The 27,368-nt window shown below is 30.9% G+C and overlaps 2 protein-coding genes across 3 annotated transcripts in view; one reads left to right on the forward strand and one right to left on the reverse strand.

The window, feature by feature from the left end:
• Window positions 1-277: 277 nt before the first annotated feature.
• LOC111622078 (ATP synthase lipid-binding protein, mitochondrial-like) lies at window positions 278-20,621 on the reverse strand. Its single transcript, XM_023364398.1, has 6 exons — window positions 20,534-20,621; window positions 20,140-20,215; window positions 6,562-6,630; window positions 2,783-2,848; window positions 785-884; window positions 278-712 (listed from the first exon to the last, which is right to left on the reverse strand). The coding sequence occupies exons 2-6, from the start codon at window positions 20,182-20,184 to the stop codon at window positions 549-551; spliced, it is 444 nt and encodes a 147-aa protein (XP_023220166.1). The 5' UTR covers window positions 20,185-20,215; window positions 20,534-20,621; the 3' UTR covers window positions 278-548.
• Window positions 20,622-23,366: 2,745 nt separating this feature from the next.
• LOC111622079 (G patch domain-containing protein 4-like) overlaps window positions 23,367-27,368 on the forward strand; it is a 32,620-nt gene continuing 28,618 nt past the window's right edge. For both annotated transcript variants that reach the window (XM_023364399.1, XM_023364400.1), the window contains exons 1-2: window positions 23,367-23,566; window positions 23,671-23,744. In XM_023364399.1, coding sequence (XP_023220167.1) covers window positions 23,515-23,566; window positions 23,671-23,744 — 126 coding nt within the window. In that variant the 5' untranslated portion in view covers window positions 23,367-23,514. The remainder of the gene's footprint in view (window positions 23,567-23,670; window positions 23,745-27,368) is intronic.

Raw genomic sequence — 27,368 nt, forward strand, 5'->3', positions numbered from 1 at the left:
TCTCCAGTACTGTCGGACTTGATTTCATTCGTTATTAGCATTTACAATTTTTTTTTATAAAACCCATCCCGGCCCTCAATATTTTTTATAAAATAGTACAAAACTTATTACAATTATAAGAGTTGGTGCCATACACGCAGTTTCAAACGTTGCTGGGAAAGTTAAGCAACTTGTTGCTGATTTTTTGTTTTTGAAAACAACGGCACACTATAAAACGTGCATTAACCCAGTAGTTTCCAAATAATTTTGCAATTTGTTTTTATTAAACACAGAAAAGCACTTTTCAAAAATCTCATTTTATTTCTCTATATTTTTACATAACATTAATCTATGGAAATAAATTCTTCCCAATAAATGAAACACTACCACTGATTCATTATAGACATCTGTTAACCGCAGACATCCCAATGTAAATCTTGTTAAATCACTACATATTCCCCCCCAAATATTGATTTAATTCACGATGAGCCAAGTGGCAGTGAATATAACTACTGGTCCTTTAAAATGTTGAGAAAATTGGCCAGTTATAGTACTGATGACAATTGCTATTAGAAAGCAAATAGCAGTAAGAAAGCCATCATAAGACAAAACAAACCCATAGCTTCAGACAATGCAAATCCTAAAATGGCATAAGAGAATAGCTGTTGTTTAAGAGAAGGATTTCTGGCATAGCCAATTATTAAACTTCCGAATACGCTACCAATTCCAGCACCTATAAAAAAAATCAAATGCATATTAATTGTAATCAAAACAGAAAAAGTTATATAATTAAAAGAAAACATACCCGAACCAGCTACACCAACAGTAGCAGCTCCTGCTCCAATAAATTTAGCAGCAGAGTCGATATCTCTACAAACTGAACTAGTTTGCAAACTACGGGTAATCTAAGAAAAAAATTGAGTTTACATGTTAAACTTTGAAATGATTTAAAGTTATAACAGTCTGAGATTACCATATTTTTACTCTTAGTGTTCTCAGATAATGACATTCCAATTTCAAAAGTTTCAGTTAATTAAACAGTTGAGATAATTGATTTTTTTAGTCACAATTATCATTCAGACAAATTTAAGAATTAACTTATATCAATTTTTAAAACAAATTTTTTACATCTTAAGACAAAAATTATTTTTGCAATTATGCACACAGCACAAACAAGTACATACAACAGTCAACATGAAGGAGCTTGAACTGTTAAGAAAAAAATCTGAAAATCTAAACTGAATTTTCATCTTGAATGTATTTACTATTCAAACTGTAGAATATATTCAAGTGAGGATATATCAGGTCGAATATGGTTATGTATGATACAGTAGACTCTTGCTAATCCAATCATTTCCTGCAAGATTACCAAGAATAAACAGGGTTATTTGTTTAAGACAATGTGACATGTGGGAAGCCTGTTGACAAGGTACCTGAGAATAACAACCAAAAGCAATGAATGAGGTGAGATCTGTTGCCCTACTGTACTGATTGTTTTTGGGAGAAAAGCAAGCAAGCAGTATAGCATGTCGGATATACATACTATACTGCTTGCTTGCTATGTACTTTTCCTATGAAGTTAAGATTAAAATATAACTCAATCTATTAATATAAACCACTACACAAACTAACACTGTAAGGTGCAATTTGTAACCATGACCATGGTTTCTTTTACTTCTCAACATCAACAATTTTATTTCAAAAATTGTTATGAAAAATAAGGAGCTATATTTCATATAAAACTATTATACAGATATCCCTCATATAATATGGTTTTCTCTAACATGGCTCAAAAAAAAATCAGGAAATCATCCATACAAAATTTTACAATTCTTAAGTGCAAACTTCATTATTCAATATTTTTTTTATTCAAGTAAGCATACGTGTTGTCTCAAATTTGCCCATAGATTGTAAAATATTGGAATTTTCAATTTGTTTTGTGCATTGAAAACTGATGGAAGAAAATAAAATTGTACTGTCCCAGCTTTCCTATCAGGTATTCACAACATTGCTTTCAGACATTAGCCATTCAGACTGTCATCGTGTTTTGGTTTTATAGATTAATCTTTGTATTTAGAAAAGTTTATTTAAACATTTTTAGGTAAGTGTGATTAACTTTTTTTTTAACCACAGGTACGTAATTATTTGAAAATTGACAAACAAAATACGCCGGTATTTTGGTACTTGAACTGTTCCCAAATCAAACAATTTGGTATTTGAATATAAATTCTGGAAAAAATTGCTTGATACGCAACTGAAAAACAAGAGCCCTTAGAACAAATTTTCAATTAATAAGACTTTTACTTTATCATCCATAAAAAATTTTTATGATAAAAATAAGAAAAATGAAGACATTGCTGATATTTCTGAACAAGATCGATAAAAAAGGTCAGATGATGAAACTCTATATTTGAAAAAAAGAAAACACCCTTGTTTAACTAAAATTAACATGTAATACAGTACTTTTAACTGTGATTTTCTGTTAATTATTGGTTGGAAATAAATTATCAATTGCTTTAATAAACATATTTCTCTTAGCAAAAGTATACTACTATTTTTTTGTCACTAATTTTTGGAACCTAACTTTATTTATTTCATATGGTACAGATTCACATAACACTGCTTTTTCAGAACATAACTACTGTTTTATATGAAGGATACAAGATATTATATAGGTCGCGCGCGCGCGCGCGTGAGCATCAATTCAATAAATTACTCTAGAAAATGCATATGGATTAGATAAAAAGTAAAATAAAGAATTACATTAAGCCATAACTAATAAATATGAAAATGTTACATTTACCTGAGACAATAATGGACTAGGTGCATTTAGACTTAATCCAGTAAGCAATGAAGATTTAGGTGGAACCTAGAAAAATAAAATTATGTCAATCAATTATTACATTTAAAAACATTGCTCATATTCCATGAAGAATTATTTCTAAAAAAATGTAACAATAATTTTACAACTAAAGCAAAAAACCAATAGGGCTAATAACTGGCAATGAATTTTTTCGCTGTTTAGGCAATCATGTAAACTCCTGGCTTCTCTATAAGAGAGACTGATAATTATTCAGCATTTCACAGAAAAATCTATTTACTTTTAAAATAACTGTTGCAGAAAGCTTGTGCAAAAGAAAAAAACCTTGGAGAAAAAGAGGAAGGCATCAAATGTTTACAGGGATTCCAAAAAAGACGACAAAAATGCTTCAAAACCATTCTACAAAAACACTTGCAAACAGATCAAGTTGGTCACTGACTCATTATTTCAGAAAGAGGTCATTGTGAACTCTAACTGCAATGGTAGTATGCCAGAAGTGCATTGTACACTTATGCTTAGGAAAAAAGACGATTTGTTACATTCCACACAGAACGTTAGAACCATGGAAATTTATATAATTTTTTTTTTATGCATCAGTTTTTCATTTTGCTTAAATAAGTCAAATTATTTTTTTCATTTTTTAAGTATATAAAATGCAATTAAATCAGTAATATACTTTATTTCTGCTTGTTAATAAAGTTATCCATAAAAAACAAGCATTTTAACATTTTTTAGGTTTTTCACTGTCCTGAGGACAACAGTATACAATTGCAAATATCTTAAATTCTATCCTAAATTTATTATTATGGCTTTGATTTAATGCTATAAATTTGGAATAACTAATTTTAAATACTGTTACCAGATGGCACTATAGTCACAGTATCATATCTAAACAATCATGTTTACAGAAAGGTTTTATACAGTAACAAATATTGTAACGTTATACATTGAACTCTCCTATAACATGAATCTGTATACCGCAATTTCCTATAGTTAAGAACATATCACTACACTATAGGAATCCACTGTAACCTAAAGTTTTTAAAATATCTTTATTCACATTTTTCTCTTTTTTTCATCTATTAAATATAAATTATTAATGAAGCATTAAAAATAAAGACACCATCTCTTCATAAAAAACTACAGCACCACACACAGTCCTCAGAAAAACACCACACAAAAGTGCCAGTGCTTCCAGCTAAAACACACACAACAAAAAAAAATCAGAATAGCCCAAGATATAGCCAAAGATTGCAGCGCCACAGAGCACTAGTGAAAATTTAAATTTGCCAACTGGAATTCTTTCGGATAAACGCGCTACTGTATTAAAATGTAAAACACTACACCACACATCAAAATGTTAATGAACATTACAAGATTCTCACCTTAGTTTAAAAGTTAAGCATAATGAAGAATTTATCAGAGCTAACCATATTCTTGTAATATAGTATTAATAAATAGATGCTCAAGAATTATTTTCAATTATTTTGTACAGATAAGTGAAAATGGATTATCAAAATGATATGAGCACAATCTATACATATTTATTGAAATCTTTTAAATTATTTAAAATCAGACTGTAAATTAATGAGTACTATCCCTGTTCTTTGTTGTGACTTCAAAAATTTGACTTTTGGAGACTCCTACACAAGTTTTTAATCTTGACTTCATTTTTCCAGAACAGAAAACATTGCATTTCCTGTTCCAGCAAACAGTTAACAGAATCATTAGTAATCCCAACACATTTTCTATTTTGATATCATCTCATCTTTTCTCAAATTTATGCCATTAGCTAACACTTGAGTCTGTCAGGACCATCAAAATTAAACCATTTTTCATCTAGAAAGATGATTCTTTTACTTTACAATCCAGATCACTATTCTTGCAAATTCCAATCTCACAACTTGTGTTAGTCAGTCAAATAGGGTTTTGAGTTAGGGAGGATGGTTTGAAGATAACCATTTATAACACATTCTTTCAACATTTTAAATGCAGAGCTGAAACTTGCTGGCACAACAAAACACATCTCTCTCTCTTTGCATTGGCTAAAAATTTGTTCCCGGTGTTCTTTCCATACTTATTCTCATCTGCAAAAACAAAATGACGACAACCATACTTCTACTCAACTTATGTGCAATTTCACGTATGGAGTACCATCTATATACCAAGCTTTGATTTTGACAGTTTTTTTGAAACACAAGCCTTTAACTATGTGGAAATGTCAACAAATCTTAAATTATGAAAAATACTACACCACAACACCAAAATGATTTGGGATTATGCCATTGCTATGAAGTGATTTGGGATTATGCTATGAAGTGAGGTAAATAGATAAAACACAAAAAGAAGAAATGGAAATGAATCTGACAATTTAACATTCTAACAATGAATCCAACATTTTGATGCACTTATTTTCACTTAAATATGCAAAATAATTTTAAAAGCTAATTCTTATTTAAGACTAACACATTGAGATTTACATGAAAATATTTGATTAATAATTCAGATTATTATAGAAAAGATGAATTTAATTATAAACATTGCAAATTTATTATTTGTATACAATAATTGTTGAATGAACAGTCCATCCAGATTTTACTTTGGTGCTGTATAATCTAACGTAGTGTTTTTCATTCTTTTTCTAACAGTGGCACCTCAACTTGATAATTTCTTTTTCTTTTGACACTTATTTCTTTATCAGTGTAGAGCTATTGCACTTTTACTAGTCATGATATTGCTCAGCACTATATTTTGCAGACCCCAGAAGTCATTACAACATTCTAGTGTCCCACAGCACCCTAACCTCTTATCCAGAATAGGATAAGGTAAATTTCTAGATTAAATATTTACACCCAAAAATTAACTTTCCTTTCCATATATGCTAAAGGAAAAAATACACAAGTATTAAATATACTGAAAAGAGTTCCCTATCCAGAGTGCAGATAGGATCTATCACCCCTCTATGCTTTGATCACAGTTAACCCCTCAGTCTCCATTGACGTATATATACGTCAAGCCTACATAGCGTTACGAAAAATGTGGTCCTTAAGGCCATTTTTGAAATTTTTTTTTTAATTTTTGGAATGTTTTTTAGGTCCCCAAATTTTTTCAAAATTTTTTTCCCGCGCAAAAAAATTTTATCGCGATTTTAATGAGCCTATGTGAAGGCTCGATTAAGGCTTAATTGTTTTTTAATAGGAGTTTTTTTATCAATTTTATTTCATGGTTCCTAAGTTGTAGCGCACGGATTTTCATTCAGTAAAGTTATTTAAAGTTTGTTTCTGATGTCAAAAACGACCTCCAATGGTTTTTTTAATTTTTTAAATTAATATATTTTTTTTTATTATAAAATTAATTAATTAGGGGGGTCGGAAATCGCAATAAAAGTTTGAATTTTTTAAAAATATTTAAAAATTTCCGTGTCGCTTATATTCACCCTACTTTAAACCCTTGTCCTCCCGAGACGTCTATGAGAATGTCCCAGGAAATCCAACTCCAGCTGTGTAAACAATGACTCATCAGTGTTAAATTTCACAGAAAGGCGAAACAAAGGAAAATAAAATTTGAAGGTTTTTCTTCAAAATTAACGCATTTCTTTCGTTTTTTTCAGTTTTAAGTATTTTTAATGTATTTTAATATTAATCTTATATCAATTTAATTAATGATCGGGAATGAAGGGGTTAAAGCTGCAATGAATTCCATACATCACACCATTTAAAACACGTCATTTTAATGGATTAACTTTAAAACTGACTACTTACCTCCTCCCTTGGCTTGTTTACTATGAATGAACTAAGTGGTCTGACAAAATTGCGAGAACTACTGGCAACCTAGAAAAAAAAATTGAATATTGTGTTTATTAAAAATTTGTAAGAGAAAAAATAGTTTAAGTCACCAAATAGAAAAGAACAATTCTAATAGAATAAAAAATAAATTCCGTTACATATTTAAAATCAAACAATTCCAAATATTTCTCCAATATTTAATGTCAGATGTTAATGCTTTGATATATTAATATATTGTTCATCTTCAATCACAAACATTGACATTAAAAGTTGCTGGAGAAATAAAGTATGGAAGTGTTTATTTAAAATGGAATCCAGTTGCAGGCCTCACTCACTTTTTCAAAGGGAAAATGGCACTCTTAAAATACAGAAAGTGACTGCAATAGTGACAAAGTGAAAATATCAAAGGAAAACTCAGCAAAATAGCAGTAAAAGTTTTTTCTTTTTAAACACATTTTAAAACTTTCTGTATATACTGTAATATTTCCAGTAAACCATGAATACTTAACAAGACTGGCTTCTTGTGTAAATCAGTCATGAAAGATGTTCTTTTATTAAGATTTTTCTGGATGTTTTCAGCTTCTTTTTTTGCTTCCTCTTGCTTTTAAACACTTAACACTTATAAGCATGATGTGCTGCCCGTATTTCAATTCATGTTCTTGCTATTAATGGCCTTCTCCAGTTTTTTATTTGTTAACTTCTAACAAAACCTGGCCTGTATTTGTCACTTTCTTCTACTTTTTTCTGTTTTAAACTCTGCTGCAGTGCCATAATCTTTTCCTTGTCACAACAGCTTTCTTTTGATGTTCTTCAAAATGTTCCTGTGCTTCCTCTTCTGCTCTTTTTTTCTGTTTATCTTGTTCTTTTAACTTTTTTCATTTTCCACTTGTTCTCAATAATTTGTGCACACTGAGGCAGCTAATTTCAGTAGATCCTTCGTTATAGGTACAAGGTGTGGACTTTGATCATACATGTTTACTCCCTCCTTAACAATCAAAAGTAAATTAAGCATTCTTTCTGATATTGATGCTCTATCAAGAGGAAGTGCCCAGCGTGAAATTGAAAATCCCCACTCCACATCAGCATTGCCATGAGAGGGGATCACTGCTGATTCACCAATTTGGTTACACTGGGATATCTTGCATTCCCAAGGAAGCCAACCAATTTAAAATACTGACTCCAATAATAATTGATTCTCTCATCTGTTGAGTCTGTCCAATCACTCTCAACTTGCTCAAATTGAAGTAGCTGCCACTCGTCTTGCAAAGTATCATCAGCCATGTCACACGGAAGAGTTCTTGCAATGCTTACAATGTCCTTATAAGTACTTTTTTCACTAAATATTACTTGGCTGAAGACATGTCAATGATTTCAACAGTTTGCATTGAATTGGAGCTTTTTCTATCATATATGTGGAAGCCACAACATTGTGTTTCTGTAAGAAACTGTAAAAATGCAATTGATTTTTTTCAGATAATTTACTCAACTCATTGGCAACCTCAGCACTGCAAATAATTTCCTCTAATGGCAAAAGATTTGTCTTGTCAAATAATTTCTTTGGATTTAATACATTACTATCAGGAATAGCAGACTGAAACAGAAACTTCAAAAAACTACTACTAGTAAATTCCAGTAACTAGCTTCAGAAGCAAGTCCCACAGTTTGCTGTACAAGAGATGTATTATAGGTTCTTCTATTTGAAGTTTGTAATATTGTAAGGAACCAAGTCTGAGAATTATTTTTAGTTATTTTTTATTTTGCTTTTTATTCTATTTTTGTTTGGGGCTTATGTTTTGTTAGGACAAAGGTTTCCTCACCACTCACCTTAGAAACTTAAAAATAGAAGAAAGAGAACCAACTCACAAAGAAAAAAAAAAAAGCACCGTAGAAAAAACTCGCGCACACTTGAGCTCCTGAGCAGAAAAAGTAAGTCTGCACCAAGAAAGAAAGGGGAACCCCACAAACACAAATTAGGAACTTGCTAAACCTTAAAGAAGAAAACATCCTGAAAAATCGTATAAAAGAATAATGTAAAATGTTAAGTGAGTATTGTCGGGAAATAGGCTGCCAGGCAGAAGGGAAAAGTTAACTGTTAGAGATAAGTATGTAAATGGGGGAAGTGATCTCAATCAGAATTGTGACATCACCTCATAGTTTAAAGTCTGAACCTAAATTGAAGATGACTGAGGTGAGCTTCATAGCAGCAAATGACAAGAGATGTCCGATAGCGATAAAGTGGTTCCAAGGCGATTTGAAGTTATTCGATTTGTGGGTCGAAGATTAGAAAGTCTTGAGAGTTGAGGAAAAAGGTTCCCAGTATATTGAGGTGACGATTAGGACCTTAGTTCATAAGAATTGTTGTACATAAGTTAAGTCTTTGAATTTTTTGTCGAGTTCCAAAGGGGAATAGATTTAAGTTAGCAAATAGATTGATTTGAGTTTTGTTAGGTTGATTCTTACTGATTTTCTTTGAATAAATTTGTTGTTTGATTGTTACTAATTTTTGTACATAATCATTATTAGAATTATTAAATATTTGACTGGTTTTGACTAACTTTGTCATTATTTCTTTCGGTGTACACTTGAAGTCCAGGCCTGGCACATTAACGTGAATCCATGTAAAGTACCTGTTAGGTAACAGCTATTTCCGGCACAAAGTCATGTTGCTAATCGTTGTAAAAGGCGTAAAAATAACTTAGTACTTTACAATATATATATATGAAAAAATTATGTATATTTTGTGAAAATTTCTGCACTTGAAATGACTTGAAGTACTTCTGCTTTCATGGAAGGAATCTTCAATAAACAAGATATACTTCTGTACAAAGCACATGACATTATGCTTTGTTTACTTGAAGGAACGTACTTTAAGTAACAGTAAGTTATGCCCTCTCACTGCTCAATTAACCTTGATGCTGAATCATGAATGTCAGCAGTGTTGTTGAGTGTTTTATAAATCTATGCTTGGGGAACTTGAGCTTTTCTTACACAGATTCATTACTTTCCCACCGAGCAGGCCATCCATCAAAAAAATCTGTAAACTACCACTATAAGTTCTGATGCATCTTCACCAGTTCACTTAATGCTTTTAGATATGCGTTATGAATAATATGAATTGTACACGTTCCAATGTCAACAAGGCTTTTCTTGCAAATTCCCAGTACATCTTCCTTAAAAAAATCTTTAACACTTTTTGGTTAACATTAGAACCATCTGATCCTATCATCAAAAGTTTGTGCAGTGAGAGATTGACATAATCAAAGCTATCGATGATGCCAATCTGTCACTGTATGCAATGTTTCTGTATCTGCCTGCCCAAAAAAACATGTATTTAAGTGTCTGCAGACAACTTGTTCTTTTTGCTCAGACCAAAACCTAATCATTATTTGTAACTTTCTTACTTTCCACATTACAATTAGTTATAATGAAACCAGCAAAGAATGAAAAGTGGGCCGCTTCTAGCATTTTTTTTTTTTTTGGAAATAGGTAGTCAATGCTTCAGTTATTAAATAGCACAATTTCTTCTCACTCATTGATACTCCTTCAGGAAGTTTAGTTTATGGAAGCATTGCTTGTAGTGTTGGAACCATGCAAATGCAAATGAGAAATTACTACATATTGTTTTCAAGACCCATACAAGTTCTGTGTGGTATGCAGCATCTCTTGGATTATATAAACTCACAGTTGCCGATCCTTCTCCAGTCACATTGTCAGTATTACTTGGAATTTCATCATTTTTTGACAGGCCTGGGAAACTATCACGTGATACAACCAATGTCAGGTGTAACTGCCTTGGACCATAAAAGCACAGGTAAATTTTTGTCTGTGCTTTGCAGTACCTCCACGATCAAAAAGTGCTGGAAAACCTTCTCTCGCCTGTATTATGCAATTTCATAATTTGCAAAATATGTCAGTGTCTGAATGTACAGTTGTGCCCATAATCCTACTATACAATCTGCATCCTCTCGTTTTAACCAATCAGTTCGGAATTTGCACTTTGGTGGTGTCATATTGAGTGAATTCAAACCATTATATCCATCATCTATACTCTAACTTGGAACCTGTTGTAAACCAACAGTTTGTCAGTATCATTCTGCTATAGATTTTTATTTGTCAATCACAATCGGAAGCGAGTAAGCACATGTTGACCATGTGCTCAGTCACTTCTCTGCACATGTTAAATAGAACAGAAGAATAAAGATTACCATAAAATATAGCAATACAGGTAACCCCCGTATAACATGGTAGTTATGTTCCAAAAAATTGCCGTGTTATACGAAACAAAGAACTAATATGAAAAGGAGGGTTAGGTTCCAAAAATTAAAAATCATGCTAGTATATTTTCATAATTAAGATAAATATCTTCATTAAAATTTTTTTAAGTGATACATATTAATATAAATTAAACAATGTTTTCTTCGTCATCACTAAAAACACTATTAATTAACCGAGAGCGTTTTCTTTTTGGCAAGTTATCCTTATCCTCTGAGCATTTTTCTGCATTATCTTCAGATCCATGCTTTACCTTTTGCAAAATGTATGTAATTTTAGATTGCTTGCTTCTAGTTAAAAGGTCTTTATAAATTTCCTTATATGGTGCTAAGCACTTATGAAGAATAAAGCAAGTATGGAATAAGGGAAAAACATTCGGCAACATCAGAAGCAGAAGCGTCGCGATCTGGCAACATTGAAACAAGTTTCGAGAAGGACCACGTGTATCGACAGAAGGCGAGAAGAGAAAATTTACATACTTAAGTACTAATAGTTCACGAAAATAATAATTTTCGTGAACTATTATTACTTAAGTATGTAAAAATTTATTACATTTCCTGTTGTACGAGGGTTTTACCCAATTCTCAAACCGTGTCAGAGTGAATCCGTGCTATAAAAGTACCGTGTTATACGGGGGATGGTACCAATTCTCGAACCGTGTTAAGAGTGAATCCGTGCTATAGAAGTGCCATGTTATACGGGGGTTACCTGTACTTAGAAAATTATTTTTTAGCATATTTTCCAATTTTATTTGATTATTGAAATATATATAATTATCAAAAATTAACATTAAATATGTACTATTTAAATCTACACAAAATATATTTACAATTCAATAGTTTAACTTTATTTCAAAATTTTATATCTATATAAATTTTCCATTTTTGTAATGTAACTATTATAGTAATTTGTAATAAAATTAACAATTATTATTATGAACAAAATTAAACAATTGCAGCAGAAAACGAAACTTTTATGCACATGATGAGACTATTTTTTTTAATGCTTTGAGATGTGAAAATATGGATTTAAAACTAAATTAATAAATCCAAAATAAACAGGTATTAAATAGTATATGTAAATTAATATTTTATTAATGATTTCATAAATAATGAGAAACTTTCCTGTGGATGAATAAGAAGCAATATTGTTACAATGATGTTAATTTAACAAATATGACGACTGATCAGATGATGGAATTTTTTCTGATTTTTTTGATTCCCAGGACATATTTTACATATCTTTGCATGTAAAACTATACAAATCCATCTTTTACAATTGTTTAACACACCACTTCAATTTTTCCAGATTATACCTACCCTTGGTTGATTTGAAACAAGAACACTATTAATTAACTAAAATCTTACTTTGTGCTTTGAATACTCTTATCTATATCACATATATTTCACATAGTAATTAAAAGCAAAATGTTCCATCACCACCAAAACCAACCCTTTACAAACTTTACAAAGAAATGCTATAAATGGAGACTCAACTCTAACTGCCTGCATGAAATATTGGCCTAATCAAATCAATCAAGGCCAACAAGTACTTTATCCGTACCTTCCCAAATAATACATTTAAACTGATTTGATTTCAATTTTAATTTACATTAATTAAGATTTTATTTTAGCTTCGGCTTTTGTTTTGATATAAAGATCAGTTTTTAAAATTTTAAATTCAATTAACTGGCTACCTAGTTACATATAAATACAGACAAATACCCAATGCATGAAACTTCCATCAAAGGCAAGCTGAACATGTTGGCTTATCAGGTTTGCTGGCATACCAAATACCACATTAACATAATTTAACTATATATTAATTTACATTTAGAAGTGGCAGCAGTGTTGTCAGCTGGAGAGATTAATCCCTCGGTATAGTGTGTTTTCACCTGCAAAGGAATTTTAGGGATTTTCTTAGAAAACAGCCAAAAACACAGGGATGCTTAGCGTACTCATTTTTAATATCTGTAGAAGGAAATGCAATTCTGAAAAACTTGATTTTGACTAATAATGAAAATATGGCATGAGTATATAACTTTACTCAATATTGGCTTCTGAATTTGTAATGGGAGGAATTTTTTTAAGTTCATAAAGGTTTTTTTAATGCATGCAGGGTTCATACAGGTAATTCTTTGATTCTGACATTATTCACTTATTAACATCTTTGCATTTCTCCTTTCCATTAAGTAATATTTGGCCAAGCCTACTTAAGCTCGTTTTGTACACAATTATATAAATTTCTTTATTAAATACACTTTATTCACTTACAAAATCTTCGTGTAAAATCGATTATGTAAGTAGCTATGTCATTTCTACAACCTTAAATAATTTCATAATTTAATTTAAATAAAAAGGTTTGCATTGTGTTGTAAAAATTGAATTTTCTTAAAGCAAGGAGACAGAAAATTCAAAATAATTTAAACAGAAGATATCATGCACTCTGCAAGATGAAGAATTAACCAGATGTGCAGGTCAAAAAACTTGGGAAGGTTGTGTACTGGACACAATCGCAATTGTTTAAGGCACAAATCAGTCTTTGTATTATTAGAAAAATAAGGTGTAAACGAATGAAGTCTTGCTGCTTATCACATTCCAAGTCAATATCTATCAGTTCGAGTGATGGCGCATTCCAAATATTTGTGTCAGAGTTGACACACTCAGTTTCTTATGTGCTTTCTATACAATCTACAGCATTCAGCATTAGTCATTTTGGGCTTCTCTGATTATTCCTTTTCAATTTTTCTTTCCAATGATATATATTTCTTACATTTCTGTTTGTATTTCCTTTGCAATTTCTTTGACTGGCACAGCTATCTGCTTATAACTTTACAAATTCTATTTTAGTAATTATTATTGCTAAGTATTATTGTAGATTGTCGCTCTGCACAAATTGACACCGATTTCAATGTCCTATCTATTATGACTATATGTTAACACATTATAGTCATACACTAACATTTCAATCTGTCCTAAAGAGCAGCCAAACAAATCTGAAGCATACAGTGTGCATGGATACAAAATTTAAAGCAATATCAGCAATACTCAGATTGCATATAACTTATCAAATTTTGCAAAAATATTAAAACTTTCAATAATCCACCACCACTCTGGTCTTGTAGCTGTGGGATCAAAGACAAATAAAAAAGTTCAATGTCCAAGACATCAACCCATATTGAATTGCTTATGTGGCCATTCATTCACAGACAGTAACAATCATATAAACAAGTAAAATGGCAAAACCGTATTTGGGACAAGACTATATCTCAGAGACAAAATCACTTTGATGCTCAAGGCAGGTCTCGTTCTCATTCTAATATCTTCTTTGATATCGCTGCTTTTGGCGCGATCGTTAAAACTTTGCCTGCCTCAACCATGAGCCATTTTCACTGAATGTTCTGTCGTTAAAAATTTAGTAAAAAACTGATAATTTACTTAATTTGTATTGGCAGAATGATATTTACAATAGTGTCGATATATAATATAAATCCAAGATTGGCATGGCTGTTAAATCGAAAAGTAGTAAAAAGATGTCTCTCCTCGTTAGAGTTTAGGAGCAAAGTGAGGTCAAAGGGCAAAGGTCACATGCAGACGGCCTCAGTATTAAGGTCAGAGTTCACTTCTTAGAATGACTGTGGATGGTACTCTCCCTTCCCTGACTTCAATGCGGTGAGGTGGCTGTTTGTAGAAGAGGGTCGCCATTTTGGATTTTATTTTGACTCAATTCTCGGTCCCGACTACCTAAGTAAGGATTTTTTTATGGGCACCTAATACTCTGTACCAAATATCAACTCTCTATATGTACTCTTTCATACCTCTATTCTGATAAGAACATAAGGCAGTACGATTTTATAAACAAGACATAGTCTTGTCAAAAATCCTCAGAAAATTAGTCATTCTGTAATTTAATAGAAGTTTTCAAGCAACATTTAATTACAACCTTACAACAGAGACCTAAACTTTGATGTAAACTCACATGCTAATTTCAAAGCTTTTGAGACATTTCTAAATTTTTTTTTGTATTGAAAAGTACTGCACTTCAGTATAAAGAAAAATATTCATATTTCTAAATATAAAATGTTACATTATAATAAGGAGCATTGTAAATGTGAGATTCAAGCCAGCTAGTTTATGGCTGGGTCAATGGAAACCAGCTTTCACATACAGCAGAATAACAAGATACTGAACTTGGCTGCTCCTAGATTGTAAGATACTCAAGTATGTGTGTATCTATCTATATCTATCTATCTGAAAATGCATATAATACCTAAATAATATACTGAATGAAGAAACTGTCAGTCATGGTGAATCAGATGGAGAGTAAGAAAGAAAAAATATTGTGATCCCTGGCTTTTCTGTCATATAATATACATTAAATTTTGTAACATTCAAAAATTTTTTTAGAAAGTTGTTTACATATGAAATGGAATATGGATAGTGAAAATTTCATAAAAATAATTTAAACATGCAAGAAATACAAGAGTATAAATCTTCTTACTTGCAATGGTTTTGAGTGAATGCCTGAATGTCGAAAACGTTTGACGTTCAGGCATTCACTCAAAAACGTTTTCGTTTTAAAAATGAATGTTGCTCTGGTTAATTGTTTACAAGTAAGATTTATATTCAACCTGATGTATTAGAAAGTTAAATGAAATTCAAGAGTTTAAAACCATGCCAAAAATACAGTTACCACTAGTAAATAAACAAATTAAGTGTAACTCATTGTTTAGTCCAGTTGCAAAGACCACCTTACAGTGTGCTCATAAAATTCAGTTATTTTGCTTTGCACTCTATGAAAAAAAATCTAGCAACGAGTTGGGTAACTTTTCTGGTTTTTATGAGATTTTATTTTAAAAACAACATTTGAATTATTAATCAAAAGTAGTAACTAAAATTGTACGTGGCACCATCTGTTGTGTGATTTTAACAACTTTATATATTTTTAATTATTACAAAATAGCAAGAGACTTAATTTTGAGGGTAGAAATGAGTTTTATAAAACACCATAAATGCTAACAAGTAAAATCATTAAGTCTAACTCCTCGTGAGATATGACACATGACCATCCTCTCTCTCTATCCCCTTGACCTTTCACAACCAAAATTTAATACTGTAGTATCAATGCCCCTTATATATAAGCTACTTTGCCAAATTTCATCTGTATTTTCACCCTGTCCTGAGATAACTGAAATAGACACACACACAGCATCTTTTTGCCATTTTTTCATTTATTTTACTTTTGTGGGTTCAGGGGTCTCAAACTTAAAGATAAAAAAACTGAGTATCAAATTTGACACAATTTCAATACCTTCCCTTATGTACAGGGTTCCTACTCAAATTTTTGTTTTAATTTCCATGACTTTCCCTGACCAATTTTGTACAAATTCCCTATCCCTTACAGTATGGCACATTGACAAAATAAGATAGCATCTGACTTCTTATGCACGTTTTGCTTCTCAAATGTTTTAATTAGTCATTTTTTTTTCTAATTAACAGTTATATATTTTTATAATTGCTGAATTAATAAAATTAATAATAATGTTTTATTAAAATTCTGTTATTCATCCACAACCTATAACCCAATCTGTTATTTTTTGTCAGCTGCTTCTAGCTTCCAATTGTATAAATTAATGGCAGTTTGGTGCATGCATAGTTTGCTAACTCTCCATATCTGTACTGTAAAAGTTTGATGGAACCAAACTTTTCATACAGAATATGGTATGGCCATACAGATATGATATGGAGTTTATAACCACATTATACAGAAATGGCACAAAGTTAATAACCAAGCCCTAAGAAAAGCTGTATTTTGAGACCATATTTTTAAATTTAAATTCATTAGATTATTACTTTACTCAATATCTATATTTTTCATTAAAAACAAAATATATAAGAGCTAAAGTATACAAGACTTGCATTTGAATTTTGAGGGTAGAGTATTAGTAATATTTTACTTGTTATTAGTATTTATAATTTTTATAAAAATTGTAAATACTAATAAGTAAAATCTTTATGAAATCCAACCCCACTCAAGATATGACACAACCCTTGATCTCTCCACCACCTTGACCATTAACCACCAAAATTTAATAGCATCAATCCCCTAAGAAATCCTCCTATAAAACTTCAGAAATTTTCAAAAGACAGGAAACTTCAAATTGGATAAACAAAATTGTCCCTCCATACACTAACATCTATACATACAGAAAAAAAAAAAAAATCCATTTTTTCCCATTTCATGGGCCCAAGTCCAAAAATGTAAAAATCTTCAGAGGTTATTTTTTGACAAAACACCACACTATTATAACCAGGAAAATAAAAATATTTGTAAGATTTACATTTAAATTTTGAATTTATTTTGGAGGATTTTTCACAAAGTGTTTGTTTATAGCTCTTTTTTAATTAAACTATTTTTCAGAAAAACAAAACTTTGAAGAAAAAGCATTCAGATATTAAGTTTTATTTATGTTAAATGAGCATTTAAGTACATTAATATCTAATATGTAGTACTAAACCAATGATTCAGAAACTTGAGCCACCACCCCCTTGATTCCATAACTCATACCCAACACCCCTAACCCATTTTCCCTTGTGAGAGAAACTTTGAAATATTCTTAGAAACTTTTCTATGAACCTTACACTATCCTTAATCTATATTGTTATCCACACATGGAAACTATGAAATACAATGTTTCTCTTACCCAGTCTTAACAAAGGAAAATGTCAGTGACCCTAATCCTTGCCTATGGTTACTGTTCAGTACTGTGCCTCCAGTGCCCCCCTATCACCCACTTGTTTTTTCTCTCCTAAACTCTAACGTAACCGTATCAGTAAATATTTGCTACAGTGGATATCTACAGCAATAGTTATAAACTACTGTAAGGCCTTTTACATATCTGTAAAGGAACAAACTTTTTACGGTTTACACAGCAGTCCATTGTGAGCATGCACAAAATCATTGACTGATGTTGCCAGATCTAATACTATATTTATTCATTTTATCATTTTTCTATTTTTTTATGACCTTTTTTTTATGACCTATTTTTTTTATAACTCTTATCTTAAAATTTTATATTATTCAGAAGCAGCATTGTTGGTCAAAAGTTACATTTCAACCAATTTGTCAAAGTTTCATTGGTTGCTTCCGGCATAACTTCTGATTGTATATCGAGTGATGGAGACTTAGCACATGCGCAGTTGATCAATTCCCCATATCCTTACCATAAAAGTTTGATTGATCCAAACTTTTCTTATGGAATATGGTACGGCCATACAGATACAATATGGAATTTATAACCATACTATACAGATACAGTTATGTTACGGAGTTTATAACTCAACCCTTACTCCCTGTCAGTGAGCAGCACTGCTCACAGACAGGGAGTAAGGGTAAAAATTCACCGAAATATTAAAATCACCACCACCATTTTATGACTTACTTAAAAAAAGTATATTGAATGCTATTATTAAAATCAATTTGCCGGTACATTATAATCAATCATTTGATAAGGTTTAAATCAGGGGTGTCCAAACCTTTTTGTTTCCCTGGGCCACATTGGAAGAAGTCAAGGAGTTTTGGGCCACAAGTATACATAATATATACTTGTGGCCCAATATACATGTATATTTAAAAACTAACATGTCTAGATTATAATAATAAGTATTAAAACTTTATCAAGAAAAAAGGATATTTTAAAAAATTACTTCTACAGACACTTTCAACTTTTACTTAGAAATAGATAAATTCATTTATTATAAAAGAGACTAAAGAAAATTCATTTGAAAAACACAAATATTTATTTTATTTCGGTCTCTAATTAATAAAAAGCGACGAAACACCATTAAAGTGCATTTTTATTCAATTAATGTAATTATAAATAATATGTAACTGAAAAAGTAGCCAAAGCACCAAATGATATTTTTTACATCAAGCAAAAAAAAGTAGCCACATTTGGCCCAATGTAGCCAAATCTTGCAACGTTGGAAGAAATACTAAATAAAGCTGGAGTTGTGAATCAAAGGATTATAGACCCAAGTGCGGGGAAAAAGAGGCAAAGGACAAAAGATAAAGTGAAAAAGGTTGAAAAATTACGGGTCCCTATTTGCTTAACAGAAGGTCTATTTAACATTTCTCACTACCACATCTTTTGTCCTTTCTCATCTTTCCCTCCTTTTCCCAAATTTGGGTCTATAATCCTTTGAGTCACAACTCCAGCTTTATTTAGTAATCCTTCCGCATTCACACATCTCCAAATATTTGAAAATATTTTCTTTCCACTCAAAAGTAAAATATGAATAAAGGTTTACGGCTTTGTGAAACTTTTTTTTGAGTTTATGCCGTTGAAATGAATAAATAATAAAAAAATTAAAACATTTGTCAGTTTTGTTTACACGTTTATTGGGCCGCATTGGAACTTTCCTTGGGCCGCATGCGGCCCACGGGTTGGACACCCCTGGTTTAAATCCTATTTAGCAAACTCATGTTTTAATATTAAAAACTTTTGAAGGATTCATCTTTTTGAATCAATTTCATTAAAAATTTTTTTTATTAAGCAGATGATAAACTTTTGTCAGTAAAATTTGAACAACATGTAATTGTCTCAAACCTACTGTATCATTTTCAAACTTGTCTTTAGGCAACCATCTGCACATTCTCTAAATTAAGAACAATGTTCTTTAACTATTACAGTCATTACTGAAAAATTATGAACAAATTCTATATTTTTTACTGTATCATTTATTACGAACAATCTCTTCTGTAAGTTTTGTTTTATTCATAAAAAATCAATTTAGAAGGATAAATCTATAAATAACATTCTCATACATTTTAAAAACAATCTAAAATTGTGAGCATTTAGAGCATTGGCACTAATTTCAATGATTTACAACTTTCTTTGTAGACTTTGGATTATGACTAAATCAAAAACAAAAGTCTCCATAATTCTTGTAATCATGCAAACGTTTAATCTTGGCCTAGACATTAGAGAACTCTTTGGCAGATTTAAACTGAAGAGAAATAATTTGCTTTCCTGTTACAATAAAAAGTAAAGACACAATTACACACATTAAATCCAATTTTTAGAATATCATAGCAACAACCTATTATGCCTTTTCTAACTCCAAAAATGTTTTATTTTGGATATTCTTCATCATAATTTTTCATTTTAAATATATGCATAGCTTAAATAAAACGTAACTATTAAAACATTTTGTCTTATTTAATAAAATTATGAATTTTATTAAATAAGACAACTTATTAAACTTCACCTATTTAACTTACCAAGCTTCTCGAGAGAGGAGAAACAATTTTTGCACAGGTGAACATCTTCAGTCTTTCCCTTGGAGCAAAGCAAAATCTGCAATGTTTAATGATGTTATTGCAAAACGTTTATTAAGTTACTTGAATAATTACAGAATCTCAAAAATGAAAGAAAATAAGATTTTATTTCAAACTATTCGATCTAAAACTAAATTATTCAAGTACTATCCGCTAAAAACCAATATGGCTTCCACGTCCTTTCCCAATTACTACTAAGGACAAATATTATACAAGAAAATATTTCGTTTTATCTCTGTTTGTAAAAACTAATCATACAAACAATATTATTATTCTTTTATATATATTATTTCATATTTAAAACGAACGATTCATGTCTAACAATTATTAAATTTACCGGATTGAAAAATTGAACCTACAACAGCCGGTTGGAGGTGGAGGAGGTTGTCTCGATGCGCAATCGCGATACCGATATGTATAGTCGAGATAGTACCCCTACTGGCTAAAAAAGAAATTAAATCTTTATATTGAATATTTTATTATATAATCTTAGCAGTTTTGTTTGTTCTTTATTAAAGCTTATTAGTTTCTTTCACTCTTGTAAACTTAATAAGTTCATAAAACTTTCAATATTTTGATGTTATCAATTTACGACTATTCCATTATGATTCAATACAAAAGTGATAAACATCAACCAGAATGTAAACGACGGAATATTGATCTTGAAGGTAAAAGTCGAAAACTAAATTCACGTCAAGTCAGAATTTTCATGTATAGGTTGACCCGAAATATGTCGGATCCCAACCTTCAACGCCGTATGCCTGGCCGATCGCTTGATGCCATGCATTTGCAGTGTGAGTGTTCTTTATAACGATAAAGATGAAAATTTCTTTTCTGTGGGTATGAAAAAACATAATTACCCGCGGGACGTAAAGATTTTAATTTACTAATCACAATTGCGATGCGGAAAAATTGCTGATGCATATTTTGCGTCGCGCATTTTTATAGTCGCTTTACAATAGTTCAAAATCGCGCGGATAATTTTCCGCGACCGACTAGTGGACGAATTTTCTGTTTCGAGTCGTGCTGGTATGAGGAATCAATGAATCCGCAAACATTGTAGCCAACTGAAGGACTATAAAATTGTGAAACATTGTAGCATCGTAGGAAGATGACATCTAGCTACAAACATATTTATGTAGAAATATTAATTCATCCAATCATCTGACCATCTGACAATATGAAACAGAAGAAGAAAAGATCACAGAAATACTGTAATACATTTATTACAATTTATAACTAGAGTAGCAAAGACTTTAAATGTGACCGTATCTTTATTAAACTTTAATATTTATTTCTTGCAGTTGCATTAAATTATATTTTTGCTTTAAAAAATTTTACTAAAAATTTACACAAATTTTGCGATTTCTATATATGTATATAATATATATATTATAATTAAATTAATAATAAGCAACAGTATACAAAAGATTTTGATTTTTTGTAATTTTTAAAATGCTAGTAAAAATTACGCTTATACTTTTACAAAATATAATCTAATTTGTCACTCTTACTGGAGTGACAAAATAGTAATTATCAAGATTTAATACAAGTACTTTAAATACTGTACTTAGATTTCATTAGATCGAGTGTTTAGGCAATGACTCGGCGTTAAGTGAAAAAGTCACTGACTGACTATATGTACAGGAATCAGAATTGTCGATTTTCGGGTGTCGTTTTCTCCGCCTTTCAAACGCCCATAGTATTTCTGACTATTTCGTTCGAAAGATGTTTGTTTTCGTAGGTAGTATACAAAATTTAAGAATTTTTCTATGAAGGGATTGCCGAAATATAAGCATTTGAAAAATACAAATCTCTCTCTCTCAAAAAACAAAAAAAAAAATAATAATAATAAAAGCTATATTTTCTTCTTTTCTTCCTCTGACATAGCAGACGCTCCTAGAGAAAAATCTACTGAGTCTAGAAAGCTCAAATTTATAAATTAAGTCTTTCTCATTATCAGCGGGAAAGCTCGTGAAACTTTCGGATCAATAGGTCAACGTTCACGAGAATAGTGCTATTTCACTTGTATGGCTTTTATTTACACATATAAAGATAAAATTGCATGAGAACGAATGATTTTCATTCAAAATTTTATCCAGAATAGGAAAAGCTCAAATTTATGCAAATTAAAACTTTTAATAGTGATTTTTTTTAAACAGTGTATTGAAAGTGTTCGGTCGGCGACTGAATTGTACGTCGTCGTCTTATGTCCTAATACGATCATTAACCAAAAAAACAATCGATATCCAAACAAATACATCTGAGATGTAAAAAAAATGGCTCCAAGTAAAACTTATGACAATTTAGTAGACAGTCAAATTTTATCTTAGGAGTTTTTTTTTCTTTTTTTTGTAAAGTTAAACTTGGCGCTTCGAAGTGGTACTCACAAGACTTACAAGATTTTTACCTGTATTATTGTTCTCTAAAAATCACTTCCAAGCGTCAAGCTTATCTTTACCAAAAAATAAAAAAAACCCTCTTAACTAAGAAAACATTTGACTAACCGTTTAAGCAAGTTACCAGAATGACGATTTTTGCTCAAGAAATCAGAAAATCGCCAATTGGACTACTTTTAAATGGCATTTCGGTAATGGTCGCTAATTGGGTAATTTTATTTTATAATTTATAACAGTCTCTACATAGTTATTGATTTATAGGTCAAGTGTTTTCAGTTATTATTGATCATATGTATACCATATATGTTTGAAGTTTTTGATGTTTTTAATGAATATTATTAATACATTTTTACTTATTGTGTCCACTGTCCACAGTATTAACCAATGTTTACACATACCATTTTATAACTTCATCATTTTATGTGATTTATTCTTTTATAACATTTATATTTAAACTTATTGAAATTTTTATGGAAAGATTTTTAAACAGTACTACCAATAATATAACTAATACTAAGTACCAACCTTTACCGTTTTTAAATCGATTGTGCTTAAAGAAAAATAGTTAAAAATTTTTTTCTTCATGAAAATTTATTATTGGAAGTACTTTGCTGTCAAAAAATTTATTTCATAAAATATCTTTATGTAATATTTTATTTAGTGTCTAGAAATTCTGGTATATTCCAGCTGGTTGTCTAGAAATTAAAAATTCTATGCGAATTTGCGATTAAGCGACTTTGGGCTACTTCATCGCCAAATTTTGGCGATTTTTTACTTCGACTATCTGGCAGCTTGCATACAAGTATGATCTGGCTGGCAACACTAATTGAGATAAAAGCATGGCATGTTCGTTTTTATTTATTTATTTGAACTATTTTATTCTTAATTAACCCTTACCAGATCAGAAAAGAAAAAAAATATGAATGAAGGATTTGGTCGCGCTCAATTAGAAAAATATGGTTGGAAAGAAGGTAAGTAAATAAAAATTCAGAAAAATACGTGTTCTGAACCTGTTACCATTTATTTAATTGAAAATAATACAAGATGCTAATTTTATTTTGATTTTAAATTATAGGTAAAGGATTGGGAAAAAGTGGGACTGGAATTAAATCAGCAATAAAATCTTCATTAAAATTTGATAAAAATGGAGTAAGTCTCAAATTTAAAAAAGTTATCAGATTTTATCTTTAAAAAATCGGTTAAAGTCCAGATACGTATACCATCATGGCGGCTCATCTCTGATTCCAGCAAACAGTAGGGACGCACGTTCTAACCTAACCTAACCTAACCTATTCTAATAATTTGGTTGGTAATAATTATGGTAATTTATTAGAATAGGTTAGGTTAGGTTAGAACGTGCATCCCCACTGTTTCCTTTCTTTTGTTTGCTGGAATCAGATGAGCTGCCATGACAGTACACGCATCTGGACTTTAACCAAAAAATCTACATCATAATTACATTAATGATAGATTTGTTGTTAAAGATTATATTATAAGAATTAAAATTTTATATAATTTTACTGTATTATTTCATAGTCTTGAAAAAAACAAAAAAAGGAGTAGGAAAATTGTCTTTAAATGTAAAACAGTTTAATTATAAATAACAACACATAAATTATAAAAAATATACTAAAAGTTGGCAAGTATTCTTGATAAACTTAGTTTTGTCATCTTCAGGCAATCAAATAAAACAAAAGATTTTTTAAGTTTCAAAAATTATCATTTTGAATGTTCTTATTTACTACTTAAAATTGCTTGAAATGATCACTTTTGAATTTTAATATGTTTGTTCTGTTCATTTGCCTGAAAATGATAAGATTAAGTTTTAAAAACAGAAATTTTGTTGTGATATCATCATAGTTTTTGTAATCCTTTTGAAAACACAAATTATATTATTATATCAATGTCTCATAACCATTAAACTGCTTACGTTTAATTTCAGGACCTGAATCAAAAACATAAATTATGTCATAAATTACTACAAATTCAATTAATAGCTAAAAAATGATTCTTCTAAAAAAGCAACATTTTTATTCATCAAAATGTTTTACTGAAAAACTAATACCTTCAACCTGTAGAAAATGCAATGATATGTATAGAATTCAAACATTGGTGACATTTGAAAACAATTTAAATATCAAGAAATGAAATCATTAAAATTTATAAATCATGCTTAAGAAACACTACAGAGTTAATAGTATTTTTTCAATATGGATTTATACTTATAAGACTGTAACTTGATAATGACCACTAAAGGTGTCAAAAATGTTTATTTGTTTATTAAATTTATTGCTAGTGTATGTAGATTGTTCATCTATGATATAATATTGTTTAATAATCTTTTTTAGCATAAAGAAAAAACACCCTGTTGCTCAGGCAGGACAGATACAAATACAGTGGGTGATCGGTTAACGAGCAAATCGGATAACGAACACTTCACTGAACAAACATAAAAAGAAGCGACGGAAATAGCAAATACTGATTGATTTTCTTTTGTCTTCAGGTAATTTTTTGGAGCACGGGAGACATCAACGTCGATGCTCAACCCAATATATACTGATCAGATAGTATTCCTCGAACTTTAAAATACTCCCTTGTTATTCCAGCCTTTTATTTTTCTGACAAACAATTCTTTTATAGTATTCAAGAGACTGTTGGGCGGGCACTCGTTAAGTTTTGCGTCGGTTTTTATTTTCGAAAGGTGAGAGTATAATAGCAAAGGTAGAGAATGGGTAGATGATGTCTGATGTTGCTGGGCAGTATGGCTTGAACAAATCTACAGTAGGGCGCAGTTCAATNTCTGAAGTATAATTTTTTATTGTTTTTATATTTTTCAATATATTTATTTTGTTTGTACAAAATAAAAAAATAATTTTTAACGATACAATAGTCTTTGTTAGGCTTAACATCGACGAAAATTCAATGCGAAGCGACACTCAACAAAGAAAAATGTCAAGATGGGTTAAATTAATATATTTTTTCATACATAATCGGTTATCCAAAATATCGATCTTCAGAACAACCCCAGTCCCCAATTGATTTGGATAATTGACGCTCTACTATATTTTTTATTTTTGGGGTCTCCAGAACGAATTAATCAAATTCCCATACAAACCAATGGTAAATTGATAATCGGTTAACGAACAATTCGGATAGCGAACAAAGTCTTGGAATGAATTATGCTCGTTAATTGATCACCCACTGTATTTGTGAGGCTGTCGGGTGGGTACTCGTTAAGTTTTGCATTGGTTTTTATTTTTGAAAGGCAAGTGTTAGGGATTGCAATTGCTGGATCCCTCATCCAGCAGTCCAGCTGGATCCAGCACATTTTTCAGCCTGTTGGATTCAGTACCAGGTGCTGGATCCAGCGCTGCGGATCCGCAAATACTCAATTGACTTTCTAAATAATGGCGCAAAAGTCTACGTTGTCAACCTTGCCGCTTTGCTATGTGCGCTATCGCTTGGTGGCGAGAGCAATGTTGCTGTTCAGTGCGGCATGTGCTACATCCCCTGTCTATACCGCACCGCCCGCCCTTTTACCTCTGCTGATCTAATTGCCAGTTGGCTTTCCGCTCTCGCTAAATAAAGTGTCTTCACGCTAAATAAAATAAGTAACTCCTATCCTAGTCCTGGTGCATAATTCTAATTTACAGTTGGTTGTGACGTCAATGAATCATGTGATGGAACGATTGCAGTTTAAACTGGCCATAGAAGCTCTCTGCAGACCCTGAAATTTGTCTTAGACAAACTAAAAAGCCAGGACACAATCTTGAGTGCCAACCTTTCTAAGGCACTCCACAAAAGAATCAGAGAACGGCATCTTACAGAGGTCACAGGGATGTTGATTTACATACAGAACTCTAAGAAGTATGACCAAAAAGTTAGAAAGCTTTATCTTTCACATGCTGAAAAAAATGTAATGCGCCAGGAGATGAAAAATATGCTGAATTGTGTAAATACATATGTAGTGGAACCAGCAGCAATGGCAGAGAATATTACAGAGGTGGAAAACGATGATCCAGATAACCCGGATTTCCTGAATTTCACATTGGAACAAGAATTAGAGATCCAATTAAAGTGTGAGAAAGAAAACTTCATGAAACGGAAAGAAACTAGTACTGAGAAGGATTATGATAAGTTACTAAAAAAAGAAATGGCTGTTTGTGAAAGTGAGGGAGTCAGAGGTGAAAACTTATCTTTGATTTATCATTATTTGATGACACTGAAACCAACTAGCGTAGAGGCAGAAAAGGCCTTGTATAGGGTGGGATACATATGCAGTTCATTAAGAAGTAGGTTGGGAGACAACACCATCAATACCATTTGTTTCTTGAGATCCTACTGTTAGAAAAATCAAAAAAATAACAAGTGATTGATTTAATTTTATTTAATTCTTTAAAATACTTTATTCAAGACAAGACTAATATTTTATAACTTCTACTCTAATTCTATTAAGTAAGAGTTTTTAACTTTTATTCTATAAGTGGTTAGTGAGCTAGACTTGGCAATTTTATTGTGAAAATTAGTGAGAAACTGTGACTAACTAGTTAGTTAATTAAATTAATGAGTATCAGTATCTTAGATATATGATGATATGAATGTAAATGATTCATGATTGTGATAATAATAACTAACTACTAGACTACTACTAATTACTTACTACTTTATTAACACTAATAATTAAATTACTTATAAATAACTACAAACTGATATGTAGAGCCTATATAAGAAAACTGGTAAGACTGATAGCCACTTAGCCACTGATTATCCGTC

This window comes from Centruroides sculpturatus, unplaced genomic scaffold (genome assembly GCF_000671375.1).
Source record: "Centruroides sculpturatus isolate CEXI.00-Female unplaced genomic scaffold, Cexi_2.0 scaffold11, whole genome shotgun sequence".
Classification (NCBI taxonomy): Eukaryota; Metazoa; Arthropoda; class Arachnida; order Scorpiones; family Buthidae; genus Centruroides; species Centruroides sculpturatus.

What these genes read in the sequence shown, in the direction of transcription:
- LOC111622078 (XM_023364398.1), bottom strand. Translation starts at nt 20,184, where the DNA reads ATGTTCACCTGTGCAAAAATTGTTTCTCCTCTCTCGAGAAGCTTG. An exon ending in TAAACAAGCCAAGGGAGGAG is followed by an intron (nt 2,849 to 6,561) that starts GTAAGTAGTCAG and finishes TTATTTTTCTAG; the next exon opens with GTTCCACCTAAATCTTCATT. An exon ending in CTAGTCCATTATTGTCTCAG is followed by an intron (nt 885 to 2,782) that starts GTAAATGTAACA and finishes TTTTTTTCTTAG; the next exon opens with ATTACCCGTAGTTTGCAAAC.